The 19,977-nt window shown below is 46.0% G+C and overlaps 1 protein-coding gene across 6 annotated transcripts in view; it reads left to right on the top strand.

Moving 5' to 3' along the window:
* ASTN1 (astrotactin 1) overlaps positions 1–19,977 on the top strand; it is a 291,298-nt gene that overhangs the window by 121,780 nt on the left and 149,541 nt on the right. For 3 of the 6 annotated variants that reach the window (XM_070591356.1, XM_070591358.1, XM_008522136.2), the window contains exons 3-7: positions 6,280–6,673; positions 8,440–8,586; positions 9,641–9,748; positions 14,346–14,495; positions 15,488–15,679. In XM_070591356.1, coding sequence (XP_070447457.1) covers positions 6,280–6,673; positions 8,440–8,586; positions 9,641–9,748; positions 14,346–14,495; positions 15,488–15,679 — 991 coding nt within the window. The remainder of the gene's footprint in view (positions 1–6,279; positions 6,674–8,439; positions 8,587–9,640; positions 9,749–14,345; positions 14,496–15,487; positions 15,680–19,977) is intronic. The other 3 variants (XM_070591359.1, XM_070591357.1, XM_008522143.2) reach the window with 1 other exon arrangement.

Below are 19,977 nucleotides of genomic sequence, written 5' to 3'. Positions count from 1 at the left end.
CTATTAGTAATTTAGGTCTAGTTTTCCATTGGGCTCATAGAAACACAAGAACAGATGGGAACTTGAAAAGTAGTCTCTTTAACTCGTGCTTTCCTTACCCTCGGAGCATTTGGATCTAGGCTAGAATATGACCAGTGATGCCATCTATGGATTTGCAGTCTTTCTCCTCTTGGTCTGTCTCCTTTGAGAGCTAGAGATGGAGGTGAGTGATCACTGTCATAGATGAGAGAGGGCCTTTGCCCCAGACCTTCGGCATTGTTTTTGGGGAAAAATAGGAGACACGGGCCACCAAACGTGTGTATTTGATTCTTATTTTTTTAACCACCATTTAATTCCTTTAGGAGTATAGTTGGAATTCAGCTTGTCCAGTTGCCTTGAGGGATAATTAATTATGTCTCAGATTCAGTCTTCTGGTTACCCCCAGGATGAAACGCAGCTTTGAGATGCGAGCTGATTGATTGGCTCCAGTCCCTTGACAGATGGTAGCTGGAAACATAATCTCAGCTTTTCCATTCCTCTGCCAAGGGTTCACAAAACTCAGGTGACTCTCTAAACTTTGGTGATATTTGATAGATCCAGAGTCTTTATTCTGGGATTGACTGTCCAGAATAAACACTGATTTGAAATAAGAGGAGGATTCCCACTGGCCCCTGCTGTATTGCCTAGACTGTGACCTTTAGCCCAAGATATCTTTACCTATTAGTTTCTTTTGTTATAAGAAGAGGAGTGATGACTGGCTATTTACAGCCCTTGAGATCTGTTTTTATCTTCCTTTTGTGTCCGTGTTTACCTTTAAAAACCAAATTACACCAATTATTTCCTCTAACTTGAATGTAAACTCTGTGTGATCAGGACCTGTACCTGTATTATTCACGGCAGTATCCCCATAACAGTGACCACTAGAAAAATCCCCTGCTGAAGTGAGTAAATACTTGTTGAATGATTGAGTAATGAATTGAATGAATGAATCATATAAGCCACTGAGTTTCATAAGCTTTGCTTGCAGGCACATAGAAGATGCCCATGTTAAATATATTCAAAGCTGACCTCTCTTTCCTCCCTCCGTTCCTCCCTCCCTCCCCTTCTTCCTTCTTCTTTCCTGCCTTCCTTCCTTTCTTCCTTCCTTCCACAATTATTGAATGCCTGCTTTATGCCAGGCATTATGCTCAGAGCCATGAGAGATGCATCAGACATGACGCCTGCTCTCATGAAGCGTAAAGTCTAGTGGATGTGATTGACAAGCAAATCAAAGGAAACAGTACTTGTGGTTAGAGTTATGTGTGGGTTCTGTGGGTGCTTCAGTAGGACTAGGGAAGAACTGGCTGAGGTTATGTCACTAAATTGACTTTGAAGGACAAATAGGAGTTAGTTAAGGGAGGGAGGCGAGACCTGGACCCAGGAGGAATACACAGGTCAGATAATGAGACAGTCTTGTGGTTGGCCTGCGTGAGTGCGATGAGCATAAAAGAGAGACCTGCACGGAACTTTCTTTCCCTGGGCAGTCACCATCAATGTTATATAAAACATTGTTACATAAAAAATTCAAAGTCTGCAAATTATCTGACAAATCTCATACTACTCTCTCAGGTAAGTACCGAAAATGTCAGTTTCATAATAAAACAAAAGCTGATTTCATTTGTTTGATCTCTATTAAAGTCAGTAGAAATGATTTACTGATTTTTTTAAAGAAAATATATTTTTAAATGCCACTTTTTTTGCAAGCTACTTGTTCATAGATGTGGAGTTCTCATATACCTCAAACGTGCTTATAGTTACAAAATGTTAACAGTTTTGAGGAAAATCAATGGAATAATCAGAAAACTCATGAAAAGATGAATAAAGAGCAAAAACAATTCCATATCTTGCAGTCAGTGTTATTTTTTTTTTTAATGTTCAAAGTTTGCAACTTGTTACTCGTTGCTTGGATCCTTAACTTGTTTTGGGTTTTTTTAATGCCATTAAAATGGAAACTAATACACATAAATAAAGAACACACTCTGAGCACAGCTGGGGTAATACAGAAACTCAAAGCCAGGCGTGAGCGCTGTGTGAAGGCTTGGGACGAACTCCTGAGGGTTCTCTGTACGCCTTGTGTGATGACATCATCCACTGTTCGTCAGTGGGCTCGTGCTCACACTCCACGTGGTAGTCCCTTGGGGGTTGAATGCTTAGATGTAGTTTGTTCCTCTCAATGAACTTTCTTTTGTCAGACAAGAAGATACGTGCAACTTGGCTTTCTCTTTTTGACTTGGTTATCAGGAAGCTCCCAACTTTAGCCCTTGGGCTAGGCTTTCTTTCAATTCCATCTGCTACATCTTGATTTCATTAGATTATTTGAAAGAAAAATCCTAGAGCATCTCTGACTTTCATTGAGACTGCTAAAAATCCTCTTTGGAAGTTTAAGGGTTAAAAAAATGATTATATCAAAGAACTATGGTTCAAAACATGAACACAAAAGTAATCGAACGTGAGCACTGGATTTCTAGAAGTTCCTACCATAGAAATAAAGTTATCAAGGTGACTACACGTGAGCCTTTTCCTAGATAATGGAGGGCCTGTATATATATTTCTCCAACCAATGACCTTGCTGGATTGAGCAGATAAGTAATTCAGATGAATTTGTGTGTAGTGGTTTTATAAATTATTATTATCATAAAATATTATTAAGTAATATTACATATTAATATATCACATTATGTATATTATTATTTACATAATAATCTACAATTAGTAAGTCATCACAAAGTGTTGTGACACCTGCCACCAATTTGGGTTGTTCCACAGCTTGAGTGACTGAGGATTCCTTTTCATGTGTCTGTGCTGGGTTTCACCTAATGGCTGAAACTCATTGCTGGTAACTGATTATTAAAAAGCTGAGGTCGTTGGGAGTCAGTGACTCAAGCAGAGGAAATATTTCGCTAAAGCAAGATAAGAGATGCTAAATACGCTGGCTTAGCCAAACAAAAACGTGTGGTCTAGCTCCTTGTAAGTTTTTGTGCGTTTTTTTTTTTTTTTTGAGGAAGATCAGCCCTAAGTTAACATCTGTCACCAATCTTCCTCTTTTTGCTGAGGAAGATTGGCCCTGAGCTAACATCTGTGCCCGTCTTCCTCTATTTTATATGTGAGATGCCTACTACAGCATGATTTGGTAAGCGGTGGGCAGGTCTGCGCCCAGGATCCCAACTGGCGAACCCCCAGCCACCAAAGCCGAGGGTGTGAACTCAACCGCTGCACCATTAGGCCAGCCCAGTTTTTATATTTTTTAAAACAATAAACATAAAGTATTTCCAGTTGAGTGTCTTGGCCCATATGTGGTCAAGGGAACTTTAGATTAACCTAACAAAATGGTGCCAGGAAAAGAGCGGTGAAAGAGGCTCTGGGTCTGGAACCAGTTCTGCACTGTCTCGTTCTGTAGTTTCTGTGGGCCTTGGTTCTTGGGAAAAGGAGGGGCTGAACCTGGGGAATTTCAGTGAGTCTTGCAGGTGAAAGAGAACTCAGACTACTTTGTTGAAATTCAACTGGACTGAAGGCCTCATGGTATCCTCCAGGCATGTGGTGATGTGTGATCCGCTTAGTCTTCTTTTAAGCACAGAGAGCTTGAAATGTGATTGTTGTCTCTGCATGACCAACTGATCTTGGAATGTGACACTTAGTGGGTGCCTAGTCAAAGGTCCTTTGTTGATGATCGTGCCTCTGCTGACCCGCTGTCGGCTAGATGTGCACTTTGGATCGTTTCTCTTTTCCCTGGAGCGGTGAGGTTGGATCTAGGTGGGATCCCCCTAGTCTCCTACTCTACCCCCTTATGAGATAGACGCCAGGGTGGAAGTCTCCAGTGAGCAAAGCTCCTTCTGGATGACTGTAGCCTAGTGGTTAAGATGGCAGGCTCTGCAGTGGGAGTCATTTTGTCCCCATTCCAGCCCTGCTATTCATTTACTGTGCGACCTTGGGCAAGCTATTTGACCTCTAAGCCTTAGCTTTTCCAAATGTAAAATGGGAGCTGGTTGACCCTTCCTCTTAGAGTTTGAAAGTGTAGTGCAGTTAGAACAAACATCTGCTACACAGTGAAAGCTCCATAATGGACAACTGTTCTCGTTGGATTACTGCATTGCAAGGGGAATGAACCTATGGCCTGGATCTTATCACAGCCCTATTGTGACCATCTGAGAGGAGAATTCAAGAGGAGGAGTGGAAAGGGCTCCTGAAACCTCTATGTGAGCAGGAAAGATGGTGTTAAACCCTTCCTGGGAGATGGATGTTTATGCTGCCTTTACAGCTCTGTAGGGAATAAAATTACCTCTCGCTTTCACTAGGCTAATTCAATGTCTGACAACTTCTCTCACTCAGGAAGTTATTCCTTCTGTGTGGCTTAATTACCTATTGTTGCAGGTTCGATTTGGGGTGAAGGAAAGGATAATGGGTCTGGCTCAGAGATAAAGGGTCTGCCGAAAAACTGCTGGGTTGGACTCGAACACCCACTCTCAGCAAACTGGAGCCGGGTTGGATTATGGCTCGGTTGAGGTGCTCTGGGTCTCTGTGTGCATGTCTGCACGGCCACCAGGAGGGATGATGGGTGGAGGGAGGCGGCAGTTGGGCAGGACCTAGAATCCTTGGCTCTGGACACCCACCCCCACCGTAAGCTGAGGAGCTTCATAATGACGCTTTCTCTGTACTTGGGCAGTAGGGATCTCACCAGGAGAAAGGGTTCCACCAATAAAAGAACAGTTTGAAAGCCAGGAGGCCAGCGTATGTCTCTGACCAGCCACCTGACATGACCTGTCACTTGGCAGCTGACTTTGGTCTCAGCTCCTCTGTGCTGCCTATTTGAAAGTGGCAACATCGTGTGTGTGCGTGTGTGTGTATGCATGCTCCTTTGCTCATGGTGATAGTGGGAGAAGGAGGATAAATGGGAAGATTTATGGGGAGAGGAACTTTATAAATCCAGGAGATAATTATTATGAGACTGGAAAAAAACCCCTTTAATGTGTTTGAGGGACTAATCTTGACCCAGCCTTGTGTGGGTGGGCCTCCTGGGAGTTAATAGGGGGTTTTCATCTCTAGCCTATGTGATGGGGTGGCAGTGATTGAAGTGCAAGGTTGAGAGCAGAACCATTTGGCACACCCCCATCTAATGGAATAGGTTTGGAGGGATATTGACCAAAATAAAGGGAGTGAAGACAGATGGTGCATGGGGAGATTTATGCCTGCTGAGTGCTGTGCAGCAACGGGCTTGCAAGGCCCTCCCTCCAAACCCTGTCCAGGGTGGACGTCAAGGTGAGATTTCAGTCTCTCTGGGCACTATATCCTTGCCTCTGACAGACAACTGAGTGGTGTCCTGGTTTTTTAGGTAATGGCCTCAGTGGATGGCCTGGAAGCACAAGAAGGTTCAGAAGGAAACCCCTCTGCCGGGCTGACCCCAGAATGTGGGTCTCAATTCCTCCCCTCGAGCTGCAGCAGGAATGCGAGCATCACTCAGGACTGTGGGATTGGGGCAGAGCGGTCTCCTAAATCAGTAGTGACCCAAAAAGTCATGTTCAGATGCTGAGATTCCTCTGCACACCTGGTTGTAAATACCTGATGGATGTAAACTTCTCTTTGGCTTGGTCGGTGGTTTTCCCCTGATGGGGCACTTACTCTGATTCAGACATTTAAGGTTGGGCTGAGGACAGCCTGGATTCCTGTGATGCACTCCATTGAGCACTTCCCAGAGGTGCCTAACTCGGTCCTTACCACCACCCTGTGAGGGTAAGTGGGGTCTTCTCCATTATACAGGTGAGGAATCTCAGGTTTAGAGTTTATAGGACTCGCTGATCATTGGTGGAGCCAGAGTTAGAATCTATACAGGATTGATTTTAAGATGCAAGGGAGGAAGAAACCAGATGACATCCCGCTGCTAAAAATTGGCCTGAAACCAGCTTTATGCGTGGTAGATTTGCCTTAGCAAACTCTCTCCCCTTTTTCTGCAGCTGAAATGATACACACACACACACACACACACACAATTACAAAGACTTCTTTCTTCTTCAAATTGTTTGCTAAGCCAGAAGCAACCATGGATCACTTGAAGTAATGCCCAGGTCATCCCATTTTTCTCTCACCTTAAACACTGATCACAGCAGACTGTCCTTCTGCTGCTGAGTGATGCTTGCTCTAAGTGCTTACCGCACCTGCATGAAAGAATTAATGAGTGAGTGATGGATGGTGGATGTGGGAGGGGCAATGCCTCTTTGTGGGACGAGCTCACCCATCTTCCCACATCCACCTGCTGTCCTTTCTTAACAGGGTGGCATGATTGCTCTGCTGTTGTCCATCTTGTGCCTGGTGATGATCCTGTACACTCGCCGGCGCTGGTGCAAGCGCCGCCGGGTGCCCCAGCCCCAGAAGAGTGCCAGCGCCGAGGCAGCCAACGAGATTCACTACATTCCTTCTGTGCTAATCGGAGGGCACGGGCGGGAGAGTCTGCGCAACGCCCGCGTGCAGGGCCATAACTCCAGTGGCACCCTGAGCATCCGCGAGACGCCCATCCTGGATGGCTATGAATATGACATCACTGACCTGCGCCACCACCTGCAGCGGGAGTGCATGAACGGAGGGGAGGACTTCGCCAGCCAGGTCACTCGCACCCTCGACTCCCTGCAGGGCTGCAATGAGAAGACGGGGATGGACCTCACGCCAGGTGGGGAGGGGAGAAGGGCAAGGGGCAATTTGGTCCTTCCTCTCAGGGAGCTAGGGAGTGAGTAGAGAACAGCTGTTTTCTAATTTCGTGGCTGGTTTTCATACATAGCGGGATGTGCTGGTGCCTTTTCCCAAGTGAGCAAGAAGAGTAAGTGCTTTCCTGGGATGATGGGAGCTGTTTTCTAATATAAGAAATCAGAAGAATAAGTGTAAATTGGATCCCTCTCCACTTCCACTCTGCATTGGAAGCAGAGATCCTTTTACACCCAACAGAAGAGTGGGTTAGAGTCTTTACAGTACATAATGAGCAATCCTCGGGAAAATAAGGAGATAGCAAGAGAGATCAGCGTGTGTGTATGAGACTTCCGTACAGAGGATGTTTACTAAGGCAATTTAATTTTCCACTGAAGTGGAGAGGACAGAGGTATCTGTTCTTTTCTATGACTCCTGAGACTCTGGCCTGGGGGTTTTGGTTGTGTTGTCTTGCCCATGGCTCAGTGGTCTTCACAAGGGATGTACTTCTTCAAAAAAGATGAAGGAATGCAGTCAAGCTGCCAGACCTCAAACACTTTGTGTATCTCTGGAGACATTGGGGGAAGAGACTTGGACCTAATTAGCTGAGTGAGACAGGGTCAACAAAATTCAGAGAGGAAACAAGTCCTTTTCTTTTCTCTTACAGTAGCCCACCTGTCTCTTTCGCTCAAACTTATATAAATAAGCAGCTCTCCATAGGTAAAACCCCAAGACAGTGATCCTTCAGGGTACTGCCCAATCATCTTTGAAGAAGACTTTTTTTTTTTTTGAGGAAGATTAGCCCTGAGCTAACATCTGCTGCCAATCCTCCTCCTTTTTTTTTTTTTTTTTTTTTTTGCTGAGGAAGACTGGCCCTGAGCTAACATCCATGCCCATCTTCCTCTACTTTATATGTGGGACACCTACCACAGCATGGCTTGCCAAGAGGTGCCTTGTCCGCACCTGGGATCCAAACTACCGAACCCCGAGCCGCTGAAGCGGAACGTGCGAACTTAACTGCTGCACCACTGGGCCAGCCCCTGAAGAAGACATTTTTGATACTGACTATTACTTAAGATATATGGACTTTCAGTGGGGCTTAAAGAGAGAATTGTGTCCTAGAGGTTTCCATTCTGCTTCTTATCTAGAAACGATCCTTTTTGAATAGCCACTTCCTAATAAGATTTCAAGTCTGGGAACTTCTGGAGAATATGGGACCCATCTTCAATATCTCATATTCCCCATAGCACCTAGCATAGTGCTAAGCCCACCAAGTAGCTATATGATACTCGGGGATAACAAACAAATCATTCAGGGAGCAGGTAAATAGCACAAATGTGTGAAATAGCTGGGTGTCAGACAATAGGGAGTGGTGCAGACTGTGATGAAAGAGAGAAGATATGTTCTGCCTGAATGCACTCAGATTCAAATTCTGTTAAAACTCTGTGCAGACCAAAAGAAAGAAATCGGCAGTCTGTATGTCACCAAAGGGCCACTTGTGGTGACCCTGTCAATGCAGAATTAGTTGAATTGGATTTTTGGTTGTGATCACTCTTACTTCACTTCTTCTCTTGTAACTTTGTAGTCCTCTAGAAATCAAAGAGGAGTATTTCAATCTCGGCCAGTCTCTCACTTTAAAGGCTCTTTATTTCAATTCTGTGAAACTCCATCTCCTTGGTTCAGGCACATTTCCTTGCTCTCACTTTCCTTTGGCCTTTTCTGTTAAAATCTTTCCCTTGACTTTTCCTTATGCAGGAAGTGACAATGCTAAGCTGTCACTGATGAACAAGTATAAAGATAACATCATTGCCACCAGCCCTGTGGACTCCAACCACCAGCAGGCCACTCTGCTCTCTCACACCTCCAGCAGCCAGAGAAAGCGGATCAACAACAAAGCAAGAGGTACCCGTGTCTGCTGTCAGGGCTTCCAGGTGGATTCCTCAATATCGGTAGAGGCGGGGCCGTTAATGTCCTCAGCCGCTCTCAGGCAGGTTAGAGGGATGTGTCCTGGCGCAGTCTTTCTGGAGGCCTGTTGAGTTCTACTTACCAAAAAATTTAAATATGCAAACCTTTTGACCAAGTAATTTCAACAACAAGAATTTATTCTCAGGAAATAATGGAACAAGTGCACAAAGATGTGTGTAAAAAGCTGTTCATCACAACATCGCTTAAGAGAGCGAAAATTGTAAATAGCTTCAATGTCCATCAATGGGGAATTGGTTAACTATGCGCACATCTGTCTACTGTCCAGTGCCTTAGCATGCAGCCATTTAAGATGATGAGATAGATCTATATTTGTTAACATGGAAAGTTGCCCACCCATCTATTAAATGGAAAAAAAATGAGATTATAAAATAGAAGATACAGCAGAATGCCATTTTTGAGGGGAGATTAAAAAGGCTTTATGTGTTTCTGAATCAGAAAATGATGGCGGGTATATACATAAAATGTTAACATTTTTTTCTCGGATTTAGGGGACATCAGAGTTGTTCCCTTTACACAATTTTGTGTATTTTCTTTATTCTTTTTTGCCTTTTTCACATTAAATATATGTTACTTCTAGAACCAGAAAAAAAAATATCCTAGGTCCCTTTAGAAATAATTGCAGTATCGTGTCAACCAGAATCATGACCTGTAATGAGAGAAATTTCCCTCTTTTCCTTTTCCACCCACCATCCGTGAAGGTCCTCTCTGGCAGGTAGCTGCCAGGAATGGCCCTCCTTGATAGGAGCGTGGGCCGGTGGCTGTAGGACCCTAGTGACTGCTATTATGTAAAGGACTGCTTCTCCAATAAATCTTTATATCAGGAAACTTCAGGCCCCAAGGCTACTCCTCCCGGAATGTCAGTCAACCCACCCTCATTTTTATCGATTTTTCTCTTGAACTTGCCCAATGACTTGGTGTCATGAAGACAAACCTGAATATCTTGTCTTTGCCGTGCTTCTTTTCATTACAGCTGGTTCCGCCTTCCTAAACCCTGAAGGGGACTCTGGCACAGAGGCAGAAAACGACCCCCAGCTGACCTTTTACACCGACCCCTCTCGGAGCCGGAGGCGCAGTAGAGGTAGGGAGGATGAAGGGGCAAAGCGGAGTGGAAGGGGCTCTGAGGAGGGAAGGCGGGGAGCTGCCGAGGTGCCGGGTCAGGCTGGGGCTCTGTGGACCAAAGCCAGTTTCTGCAGGAAGAATTCTTGGACCACAGTTGGTGTTTCCTCCTAAGGAAGAAAGAAGAGCCTAGAGTGGGAGCTTTCAGAGAATCATCTCTCCCAGATAATGGCACTCTCAAACAAGTTTCCAAGTTGTTTGAAAGGCTATTTCTTGGTCAGAAGACTCTCCATTCCTTCTGGAAGCCTCAGGAGTCATATTTTGCTGTTTAGACATAGGAAATAAAGTTGATAAAGTGTTTTATGTGGAAAAATGGACAGTCTAGGTACCTGTGCTCACCTAGCCACGCCGGCCTTGGGATTGGGCGAGGCAGGCGTTGGGGGCAGGGTGGTTGAGGAATGATCTATGGCCTGGAAAACGTATATAATGCTCTTTGGCCTTTCAGCCCCTGCCCAGTAGGCTCGCGGGACCCCGAGCCTACGAGTCCCCTCCTTTCTCCTGGCAGGGTCCAGGTTAGTTACTTCATCCTCCTCAACATTGAAAAGGGTTGTCCTTTCATGCAGCCACCGTCTGTGCCACGCCACCCTGATGTTTAGCGGCTTCATGTGTAGCTATTGCAGCTGTGGCTGCCACTACCTATGACTTTGCTGGTGTCACCATCATCACTGAGGGAGGTCTGGCGCAAGCACCAATCGGCTTCCATTTACCTGCTCTGTAATGTTGGATAAGGACAACAAATTCTCTGTGCCTCAGTTTCCTCACATATTAAATGGGTTAATAATACCTCACCCATAGGTCTACTGTCAGAATTAAATTCTATTAAAATGTGCTTTGTTGGTGCCTGGCAAAGCACTGTGAAATTCTTATTGTTGCTGTTGGAACTCTCCCCAGTGCAGCCTGCGATTTCTACAGCACTCCATCTTTAAGAATTTTAGACAGGGGCTCCTGGAGATACAAAGGAGGATATTTGAGTGACATCACCTTGTGCTATACTCAACAGCATTTTCTCCAACCAATAACCGACCAGTGCCCCCCAAAAGACACCTACATTTTGAGCGTCTCCTCCCTCCACTTGAGTTCCTTTCATATGGAGGGCATTCTTCCCAGGGATTAGAAGAACCCCTTTCATTTCCTCAATTCCAGTTTCTGTAGGCTTTGCTGCTTTCACTACAAAAGTTGTTCCCAGCATTTTTTCTTAAGAGATCACTGGGGCTCTGGGCAGCCTAATATCTGATGCCCCAGTTTCCCTGAGGTGAGAATGTGGATCCCCTGATCCTCATTACATATTTATAGACAGCAAATAGTCAACCTAGGCTAAACCAAAGCAGGGTGTGTTCTGCTTTAATAAAATCCTGTTTAAGAAAATCCATAGTAATGAGTCAGAATGAGTTTCTTTGCAGCGTAACACTGTTCCTTTTAAATACTAAGCGCTCCGAGTCCCTCAACTCTTTGCTGCTATTAACTAGATTGTAAGCTTTTTAGGGATGGGCATGTCTAATTTATTTTTCCAAAGTGCCTAGTGAAGGATTTTGCCTATAATAGAAACTTGTAAGGGTTTGTTGAATTGAACTGGATACATCAATCAGGCCAGCCAGAAATTCTATAACCCACCTGCCATGGGTCAGGCTTTGTGATAGGTGGTAGAAACATGAAAACAGGACACAAGGAAAGGCTTAATTTAATCATATAAATAAAGTGAAATGAATGCTCAGAAGAGAGAACAGTTAATTCTACCTGGCAGCAACAGGAGGCAAAAAAGGAGAAAATAATTAGACCTCGGTTATATACAATGTACAGGATTTCTTGAAAGAAGAAAATTAGGGTAAGGGCATTCCGGTAGAGGAAAATAGCATATAAAAAGCCTTGAAAGCACAAAAGAACATGGTATTTTCAACAAGTAAAAGCAGTTCAACATGGCAGCTGTAATCCAGGATATAAACATAGAAACACACGGGGGTAGTTGGGATGGGGATGGATGAGAGGCTGGCTGCCAAAGGACCCCTTATACGCCATGTGACTGAGTTTGCACTTGGTTCCATAGGTAATGGGAAACCACTGGAGATTTTGAAGACAGGTAGAGATGCTGGATGATGGGTTGATAATGCAGAAGGACCAGAGAGACAAGAAAATCAGTAGCAAGTTAGTGCATTCCCATGAGAGCAGTGGCGAGTGCCTGTAAACAGTGACAGTGCTGGGTGATAAGGGCTACAGCAGCAGGGTGCACCTGGGGGCTGGAGGAACAGCCAGGAATAAGGGAGAATCTATTCTTGAAGGTTTCAAGGAAGTGTTTACAGGGAGATGTTGTTTGAGCTGTGACTTGAAGAGTAGGTGTATACCAGGCTGACAAGGTGACAAAATGGCATTCTGTGGAGGAGGAAATAGTATGTGCAAAGTCACAGAGACGTAAATGATAATGGTCTAGTCAGACAGCAGTAAATAGTTTACTAGAATAAAGCTTATGGTGCAAGCTGATAGCTTGCTTAGGAAACACAGCTGGAGGATCAGGAGAAAGTGCACGGCCTTGACTGAAGGACTTGGCCGTGAGACTTCAGTTGGAGTCATTGAAGGCTTTTACAGAGCATTGCCTTTGTCCACTCTGCTTCATGGAGGATCCAGCTAGGGCACTGTGGAGGAGAGGTGAGAGTAGGGGAAGGTTGAGGCAGGGAGTCTGGGTGGATGGCTATTGCCATAGTCCAGGTGTGAGATGATAAACGTAGGTACGAATGGAGAGAATAGAGGCAAGAGAACTTTTGGATGCAAAATGAGGAAAGATTTCAGGCCTGCCCAGTGGCATAGCAGTTAAGTTCATATGCTCCACTTTGGCGGCCTGGGGTTCATGGGTTTGGATTCTGGGCTCAGACACACATCGCTCATCAAGCCATGATGTGGCAGCATCCTACATACAAAATAGAGGAAGACTGGCACAGATGTTACCTTAGGGGCAATCTTCCTCACCAAAAAAAAGAAACAGAAAGAAAAAAGATTTGATGGCGTTGGTGATGAAGAGGGCGTGGCTTATGAAAGAGAGGGAAGAGTTAGACGTGATAGAGTTTTCAGACTTGAGAAACCCAGTAGATGATGGTGCCATTTGCTGGGCAATGGGAATAGGAGTGGGAGGAGAGTTTGAAGGAAGGTGGAGAGAGTTCAGTTTTGGACATTGCATTTGAGAGCCTGAAGGACATTCTGGTGGGCCATCTGCTGCTCAGGCCTGGTCCGGGCTGGAGGTAGAAATTTGTAAGTGTGGGGAAATAGATCCTGTGTTGAAAGGATGCTATCATGAATAGAATATCTCCAGGTAGCAAGGGACAGAGGATCTAGAGGCTGCTGGCCACCCTGGAGAATCTCCCTCTCAGCTACTGCCAGCACACTCTCTCAGGGCATCTGCTCCCATGAAGCACGGGTGCCGCCATGGACCAAAACCTTCTCTGCATTCCTGAGAACAGCGGCTCCAGAGACTCCGCTGGGCCCAAAGATTGATTAGTGCATTGTCTGGGGGCTGTAGTCTCAGTTGGACCTGTGCTTTGATCCCCTCTCCACTCCTTAGTAGCTGCTTGACCCTGGGCAGCCCTATAGCCTCTCTAACTCACTGCTCCTCTGTGGGAGCTGCCTTATCAGATTGTGGTCATTGTTCAATGCCGTGAGCCATGTAGAACCCTGGGCGCTGGTGCCTGGCACATACTCACACTTCATAAGTGTCAACGATCACTGTGATGTTTATGTCTTTGAGACTTACTTTCCTTACCTGTGAAGTGGGCAACTTGCCTTGCTTTCTTACTTTCCTGCATCTGTTCTGCCTCTATGTGAAGAGTCCTTCTTGTTACTACCGTTTTATCCTTTCTACCAAAACCAAAACCAAAACCAACCAAACAAAAAACACACCCAAAAACCCTCCCTTCCTGTCCCTGTGCCCTCCTACCCGGGAGTGTTTTTTGTTCCCAGCATTATTATTTTCTTGCTAAGCTTCCATTTATAACCTTACCCCAGTGGCTGCAGGACTGGGGAGAGCCTTCTGGTGCGACAATGCCCTCTACTCATGCAGAGCAGACTTTCCTCCTTTTCCTCCTTCCAGGCCCCACAAAATAAGAGTCACTTGTAGGACTCCCCACCACAGAAGTTCCTCCAGAGGGTTGGTTTGAGCCCTGGGAGTGGAGGAGCTGTTTATTAGAGCGCCCTCTACAGAAAGCGATGGGAAGTGCAGGGAGTTGCAGCGTGGGGTGAAAGGGTTCCTGCCACCCTTGGGCAAGAGGCTGGAGCCCCGCCAGGCGAGTAGAGGGCAGAATGCCCTCTTTCATGAATTCTCTTGTGAATCTGGCCCAGGAGGAGTGCAGAGGAAGTGCACACAGCTGACCCTTGTTGACCCTAAGGGCCACCAATAGGCCAAGTCTCCTCTGACTCCAACTGATGACATGTGTTCCATGAGGCTGAATAGAGACATTTCTCAGTGGGCTAAGTTTGCCAGCTGCCTCCCCTGTTTGTCGGGCCAGGCAACAAAAGGCCAAGTTGGCCTTTCACGGCCAAGAGTTTCACCACCCGGTGTCTTGCTTTTGTCTTGCTTTCAGTGGGCTCTCCCCGAAGTCCTGTGAACAAGACCACCTTGACCTTGATCAGCATCACCAGCTGTGTGATTGGCCTCGTGTGCTCCTCCCACGTCAGCTGCCCTCTTGTTGTCAAGATCACCCTGCACGTCCCTGAGCACCTGATTGCCGATGGTGAGCCCACTTCTGAGGATGCAACCTCCTCCCTAAAGAGGAAGGGTTCAGATTGGGCAAGGAAGATACAGAGAAGCCAGGGGTCACTGTTGCCTATTACTATAAGTGAGGAAAGAAGTATACCCAGAGAGTAAGGCTTAGGACAAAATTGGATCGTCCACAGATGAAATCAGAAAGCAGGTTTAAAAAAAGCAGAAAGGAACTGAACAGATCTCCTCCCTTCTCTGCGCCCACTCCCATTTCCCATTTCTGTTTGTTTTTATATAAGCCTTGTCTTTGTAGAGAAATGCAGAGCATGCTGGCTACAGGTAGGTCAATACCAAGATTCTCGCAGCCTTTGAGAGGGGAGAAGCTCAGTGGAGAAGTAGAGGCGTTTAAGGATGAGCCACACTTCGGTTTGGCATGCCCGAGTGAGACATTCCTAATTGCAATAACTTGCTATAAGCCTAGAACTCTGAAGCAATAATTTACTTTCATCCAGGGGGACCCCAACATAATGAGGGAGTAATATAGGTTCTGAGAGTCCCTGAATTAGTTAAGCCCAGAGCACATAATTGACTTGTTACTGTCTGTTCTCTTGGTTGCTGTAAGGCTGCAAACAGGTGGGGACTGTCCATGGTGTTAGAGGGCCTGCTATTTCGTGGCAAGTGAAGACAGGCAGCAGGTCCCTGTTCCTTGGACGAGTGCCAATGCCTGTGGCTGGATCTGATGGAGCCGTGCCACGGCCATCACAAAGTGGCTCTGTCCCTGTATCCCTTAGGTCCATCCTGGTAGAGATGGGATGGAGCAAGGCAGCAGGGGACGAGATGGTGGGAGGTCTGTGTGGTAGCCAAGCCTTCACCTGCTGATTTCTTGCTTGGGGGCTCATTACGGACCAGGACTTGTGGGAGTAATGACCTCAGATTGGGGCTAACCTGCAGAGTGTCCCTTACTCTGTCTTCAGTGATGTGTGTGTATGTGTTGTACACGGCATGCCTCCTCTCCCCCTGCAGGGAGCCGCTTCATCTTGCTGGAGGGGAGCCAGCTGGATGCCAGTGACTGGCTGAACCCTGCTCAAGTGGTGCTGTTCTCTCAGCAGAACTCCAGTGGGCCCTGGGCCATGGACCTCTGTGCCCGGCGGCTCCTGGACCCCTGTGAACACCAATGCGACCCCGAAACTGGTAGGCGGGAGCACCGGGAAGAGGGTAACTGTCAGAGTTCATGCCTCTTGCAATCACCCCCTTGAAACCCAGGCCATCCCTCCTGATTGTCCCACTGACATTGGGAGCCTAGACTGCGCAAGCTGCCAGCATGTTGTTGGGCCCCTGAGCATGTTGGCTTAAGATGTGGGGTCATCTTCTATCATGGAAGCTTCTAGCATCTTCAAACCTTGGAAGTATCCTAATTGTAGCCCCACGCCACACAGATCAGTTGGGGGTGACCTCCACAGCCCACTTGCCACCCAGTTAGGGGATATCAGCTACTGGGGCTAGACTTTTCATGCTTGCTTATTGTAGAAAATTTGGAAAATTTAAAAAAGCTTATAGAAGAAAATGATAATCATCTATAATTCTATCTCCTGGAGAAATCATTTTAAAATTTTAATGTCCTCCCTTCCAATCTTTTATCTATGCATGGTTCTTAGAGGCTTACAAGCTCGCTAAGTCCAGTAGAGTTTTCTTGATTTTTTTCATTTAACATTCTATCGTGAGAGTTTTCCAGAACCATTAAATAACCCTCAATAACATAATTTTAACGGTCATTTTGTATTCTATTGTATGTCTATATCATAGCTCATTTAAATAGTTCCCTATTATTTGACATTTAGGATGCTTTAAATTTTTAATTTTTACAAATACTACTAAAATGAATATCTTTCCACATAAACGCAGGGCACATTTGAAGCTATCTTCTCCAGATAAATCTTAGAAGAGAGATTACTGGGCCAAAGGGCGTAGACATCTTTCCGGCTGTTATATTTTCAAATGGGGCTGGGGCTTCTCTGAGGGTGGGCCCTGATTCAGACACAGCATGCACTGGGACCCTCACGGTGCTTCTTGAGCTCCAAGATATCCAGGAGTATGGATCCCTCACTCCAGGTTGCTTTGCACTTTCATTGTAGAAGGGATTGCGTCTACGGTAGTCTTTATAGAGACCTGCACCCAGTAGATTCAGTACCACAGACAGAGCCTTCCCAGCAAAGAGGTACCTGAAACACGGGCAGGGGATGTAGTGACATCTAAGACCCCCACGTGCAATGTTGCTGCAGATGGGGCAAACTCCTCCAGTTCTCTGTACCGCATGTGCAGCCCCTCCTCCACCACACACACACACACATGCACACACACACACATGCATGCGCACACACACATATACACACACATGCACACACACACATATATATACACACACACACGCACGCACATGCACACACACGTACCCCTACAGATGCATCTTCTTCAGGTGGTTGGGTGGAGGGATATTAGTGGAGGTCAAGTCCAAGAGATCCAGCCCTTACTTCTGTTATAATCTGTGACTGTATTTCTTTGAGGGAGTTCCAGGTAATCGCACCATCTAAAGATCACCTTCTTAGGTCTAAAAGTTGTTTTTACGTGGGCCCGTCACAGAGATTCTAGGCCCCCATATGGAGGAGAAAGTACAACATTTCAAACATCTGATGTCTAAGACTGTGCTTACTTGCTGCTCCTCCCACACTGTCAGGCAAACACCAAACCAAACAGATGGGCTGTGCACCAGGCCCAAAAGCCAGTGTGCTCGGGAGAAAGGAAAAAGGGCTCATCTCAGAGGTGGGGCCTCTCCTTGCAACTGAGCTTGTCTCTGGTCCCCCTGCTGACTTGAGTTAGGAGATTCTGGGATACTCTTAGCTATTAATCTCACTTCTGAGAGAAGCATGATCTTCAGAGGGCCTTGGAAGCTTCCACTGAGGTTTTAAAGAACAGAAAGCACTTTTTGTTACATGTGGAAAGAAGGGATTGGGGTCTTAGACTTGGATGGGTTTTAGAGATAAGCTGCCTCCTTACTTTAGACCAATGCTCGAGTTCCCTGAGAAGTTGCATGACTTGCCCAAAGTCCCACAGCTACCTATGGCAGAGTTGTGTTCTATCCATCGTAAACCAGAGCAGAGGTGGGATTATAAAAGGTTTCTTAATTTCTCCAGACATGTCAGAACCAACGTATTTGTTGTTCAAAACTCAGCAACCACCATTACTGAGCATCGCGCCTCCCAGCCAGGAGCGGAGGAAGCTGCTTGTCCACAGCAGAGCTCCCATCTCCTCTTCAGTCCCTCCCAGATGTCTCATTTCCTATCTTGGCTGAAAATGACGTTGGGAAGCCCAGCCCCTTGTTAGTGGCTTCCCAGTGACTGTGATGATTAATGAAGTTCCAACTGGAAAGCCATGGAGGGAGAATACAAATAAGGACCCAAAGCCCACAACAGAACCAAGGTGCAACATCTTCATTTGGGGTAGCAGCTGAGAAATGATGTTGTAGAGATTTTTATTTTCATTAATGCTGGAATTGGAAACCCTCCCCCTTCCCGCCCTCCTTCTTTCCACACATGGGATGATGTGGTCATCCCACACGCTCATCAGTAAGAAACTTTATCGCCTCCCACACTCCATCCTAGAGCCTTTCTCCAAAGAGCTGAGTGTGGGAATTGGCTGCAAGTCAAGTCGACATTATTTTTGCAATCCTCCAGCTAACTCGCTTGGAAATGTCATAGTGTTGGGACATGTGCTTTCCCAGCCTTGCTGAGGGGTCTGCTCATATGGATATGTGGAACTGTGCAAGTGCACGTGTATACTTTTTCACACACACACAAACACACAAATATAGACGCTCAGTCACTGCAAAGGAGCAACCTCTGAGGCCTAGAGCTTTTCACAGGCATCCTTCCATAGCGTTCCATAGTTAAGCATGTGTTTACTCGTCACCTGCACAGCGTCCGGAATACCAAGTGTGGGCAGAATAATGGGTCCCCAAAGATGTTCATGTCCTAATCCCCACAACCTGTAAATGTGTTACGTTGCATAGCACAGATGAATTAAAGTTGCAGGTGGAATTAAGGTTGCTAAACAGCTGCCTTTAAAATAAGGAGAGTAGCCTAGATTATCCAGGTGGGCCCAATGTAATTGCAAGTGTCCTTAAAAGTGGAAGAGGGAGGAAACTAGAGTGCTGTTATATGAGGAGGACTCAACCAGCCATTACTGGCTTTGACAATGGAGGAAGGAGGAATGAGCCAAGCAACGTGGGCGACCTCTAGAAGCTGGACAAGGCAAGGAGATGGAGTCTCCCCTCAAGCTTCCAGAAAGGAACATGGCCCTATAGACGCCTTGATTTTAGCCCAGTGAGACTCATGTCAGACTTCTGACCTACAGAACTGTAAGATCATAAATTTATGTTGTTAAAACCACTAAGTTTGTGGTAATTTTTATGGCAGCTATAGAAAAGTAACACACCAGGGGAGGAGAAAAAGGACAGTGAAAGAACAAGCAGTGTTATGTGCCTCTTTATATAAATTTATATAGGATTCATAAAGGGTGGCTACACAGACCTCCTGCAGATGTGTCAGGGATCTATGGACGAACTGGAGCTGGAGGAAACACTGATTTCTTTTCCATTCCAGCCTTCCTTTTACATTCTAGCAACATGCTACTCAGGAGGGCTGTAAGGTACCTAAAGCTCCTAGCCCAATGCCCAGAGGCCCTTTGCCAACTTCGCAGTGACACTGTCCCCAGATCCTCCCAGGTTTGTAACCTTAGGTGTATCTCCGGTCAAGTTGGGCTAAAAGCAAACCACTAAGCTTGTATGGGTTAATACTCTGGCAGGATCCAGCCAGAGGTTGACTTTTCCTATCCTTTCTAAAGGTGTTTGTTGTGGTTGTGTGTTTGTTTGATTGTTTGTTTTTTGATGGACAAAAACATGGTTTTTGTGACTTCTCTCTTTACCCCATTCCTGGCCTTTGTTCTGCCACATGGACAGCTGAGGAGGCTTTACGCAGCTGCTTAATTTCACAGCCCCTATTAGTCCTGGCCACAGACCCTCACTGCCCTTTTCAAGATATGTAGCTGTTATGGGTCTGCAAGGAGCATGGGCTTCCAAGCTAAATCAAGTTTTAGTCACCATTCAAGATGTTCCCTGAAATTCCTTCTGTCCCAGATCTTTCCGTACATTAGTCCCAACCATGTAGAAATGTGTAAAACCTGGGGAGGGGCAGTGGAGCAGATTTTCAGACTTGATCTAGCCCTCTTCCCCTGCCCTTCTCTGAACCACTGCCTCCCTCTCTCTAGCCTTCCTTGTTTTCTTGAACCCAATTAGCAGGGCAGCACAGATCCCATTTTGTTCTAGCCACCTGGATTGCCCACTCACTCCAAACTCCCTTTTGTGGCTTATTAAAGCCCCTTCCTTCTGGATGTCCTTTTGGCATATTTCCATCTGTCTGCCCTCCCGGAGCCATGTGTGGCTGTTTGACTCTGGGCCTGCC

This window comes from Equus przewalskii, chromosome 23 (assembly GCF_037783145.1).
Source record: "Equus przewalskii isolate Varuska chromosome 23, EquPr2, whole genome shotgun sequence".
Classification (NCBI taxonomy): domain Eukaryota; kingdom Metazoa; phylum Chordata; class Mammalia; order Perissodactyla; family Equidae; genus Equus; species Equus przewalskii.
This window is presented reverse-complemented; position numbering and strand designations above follow the sequence as displayed.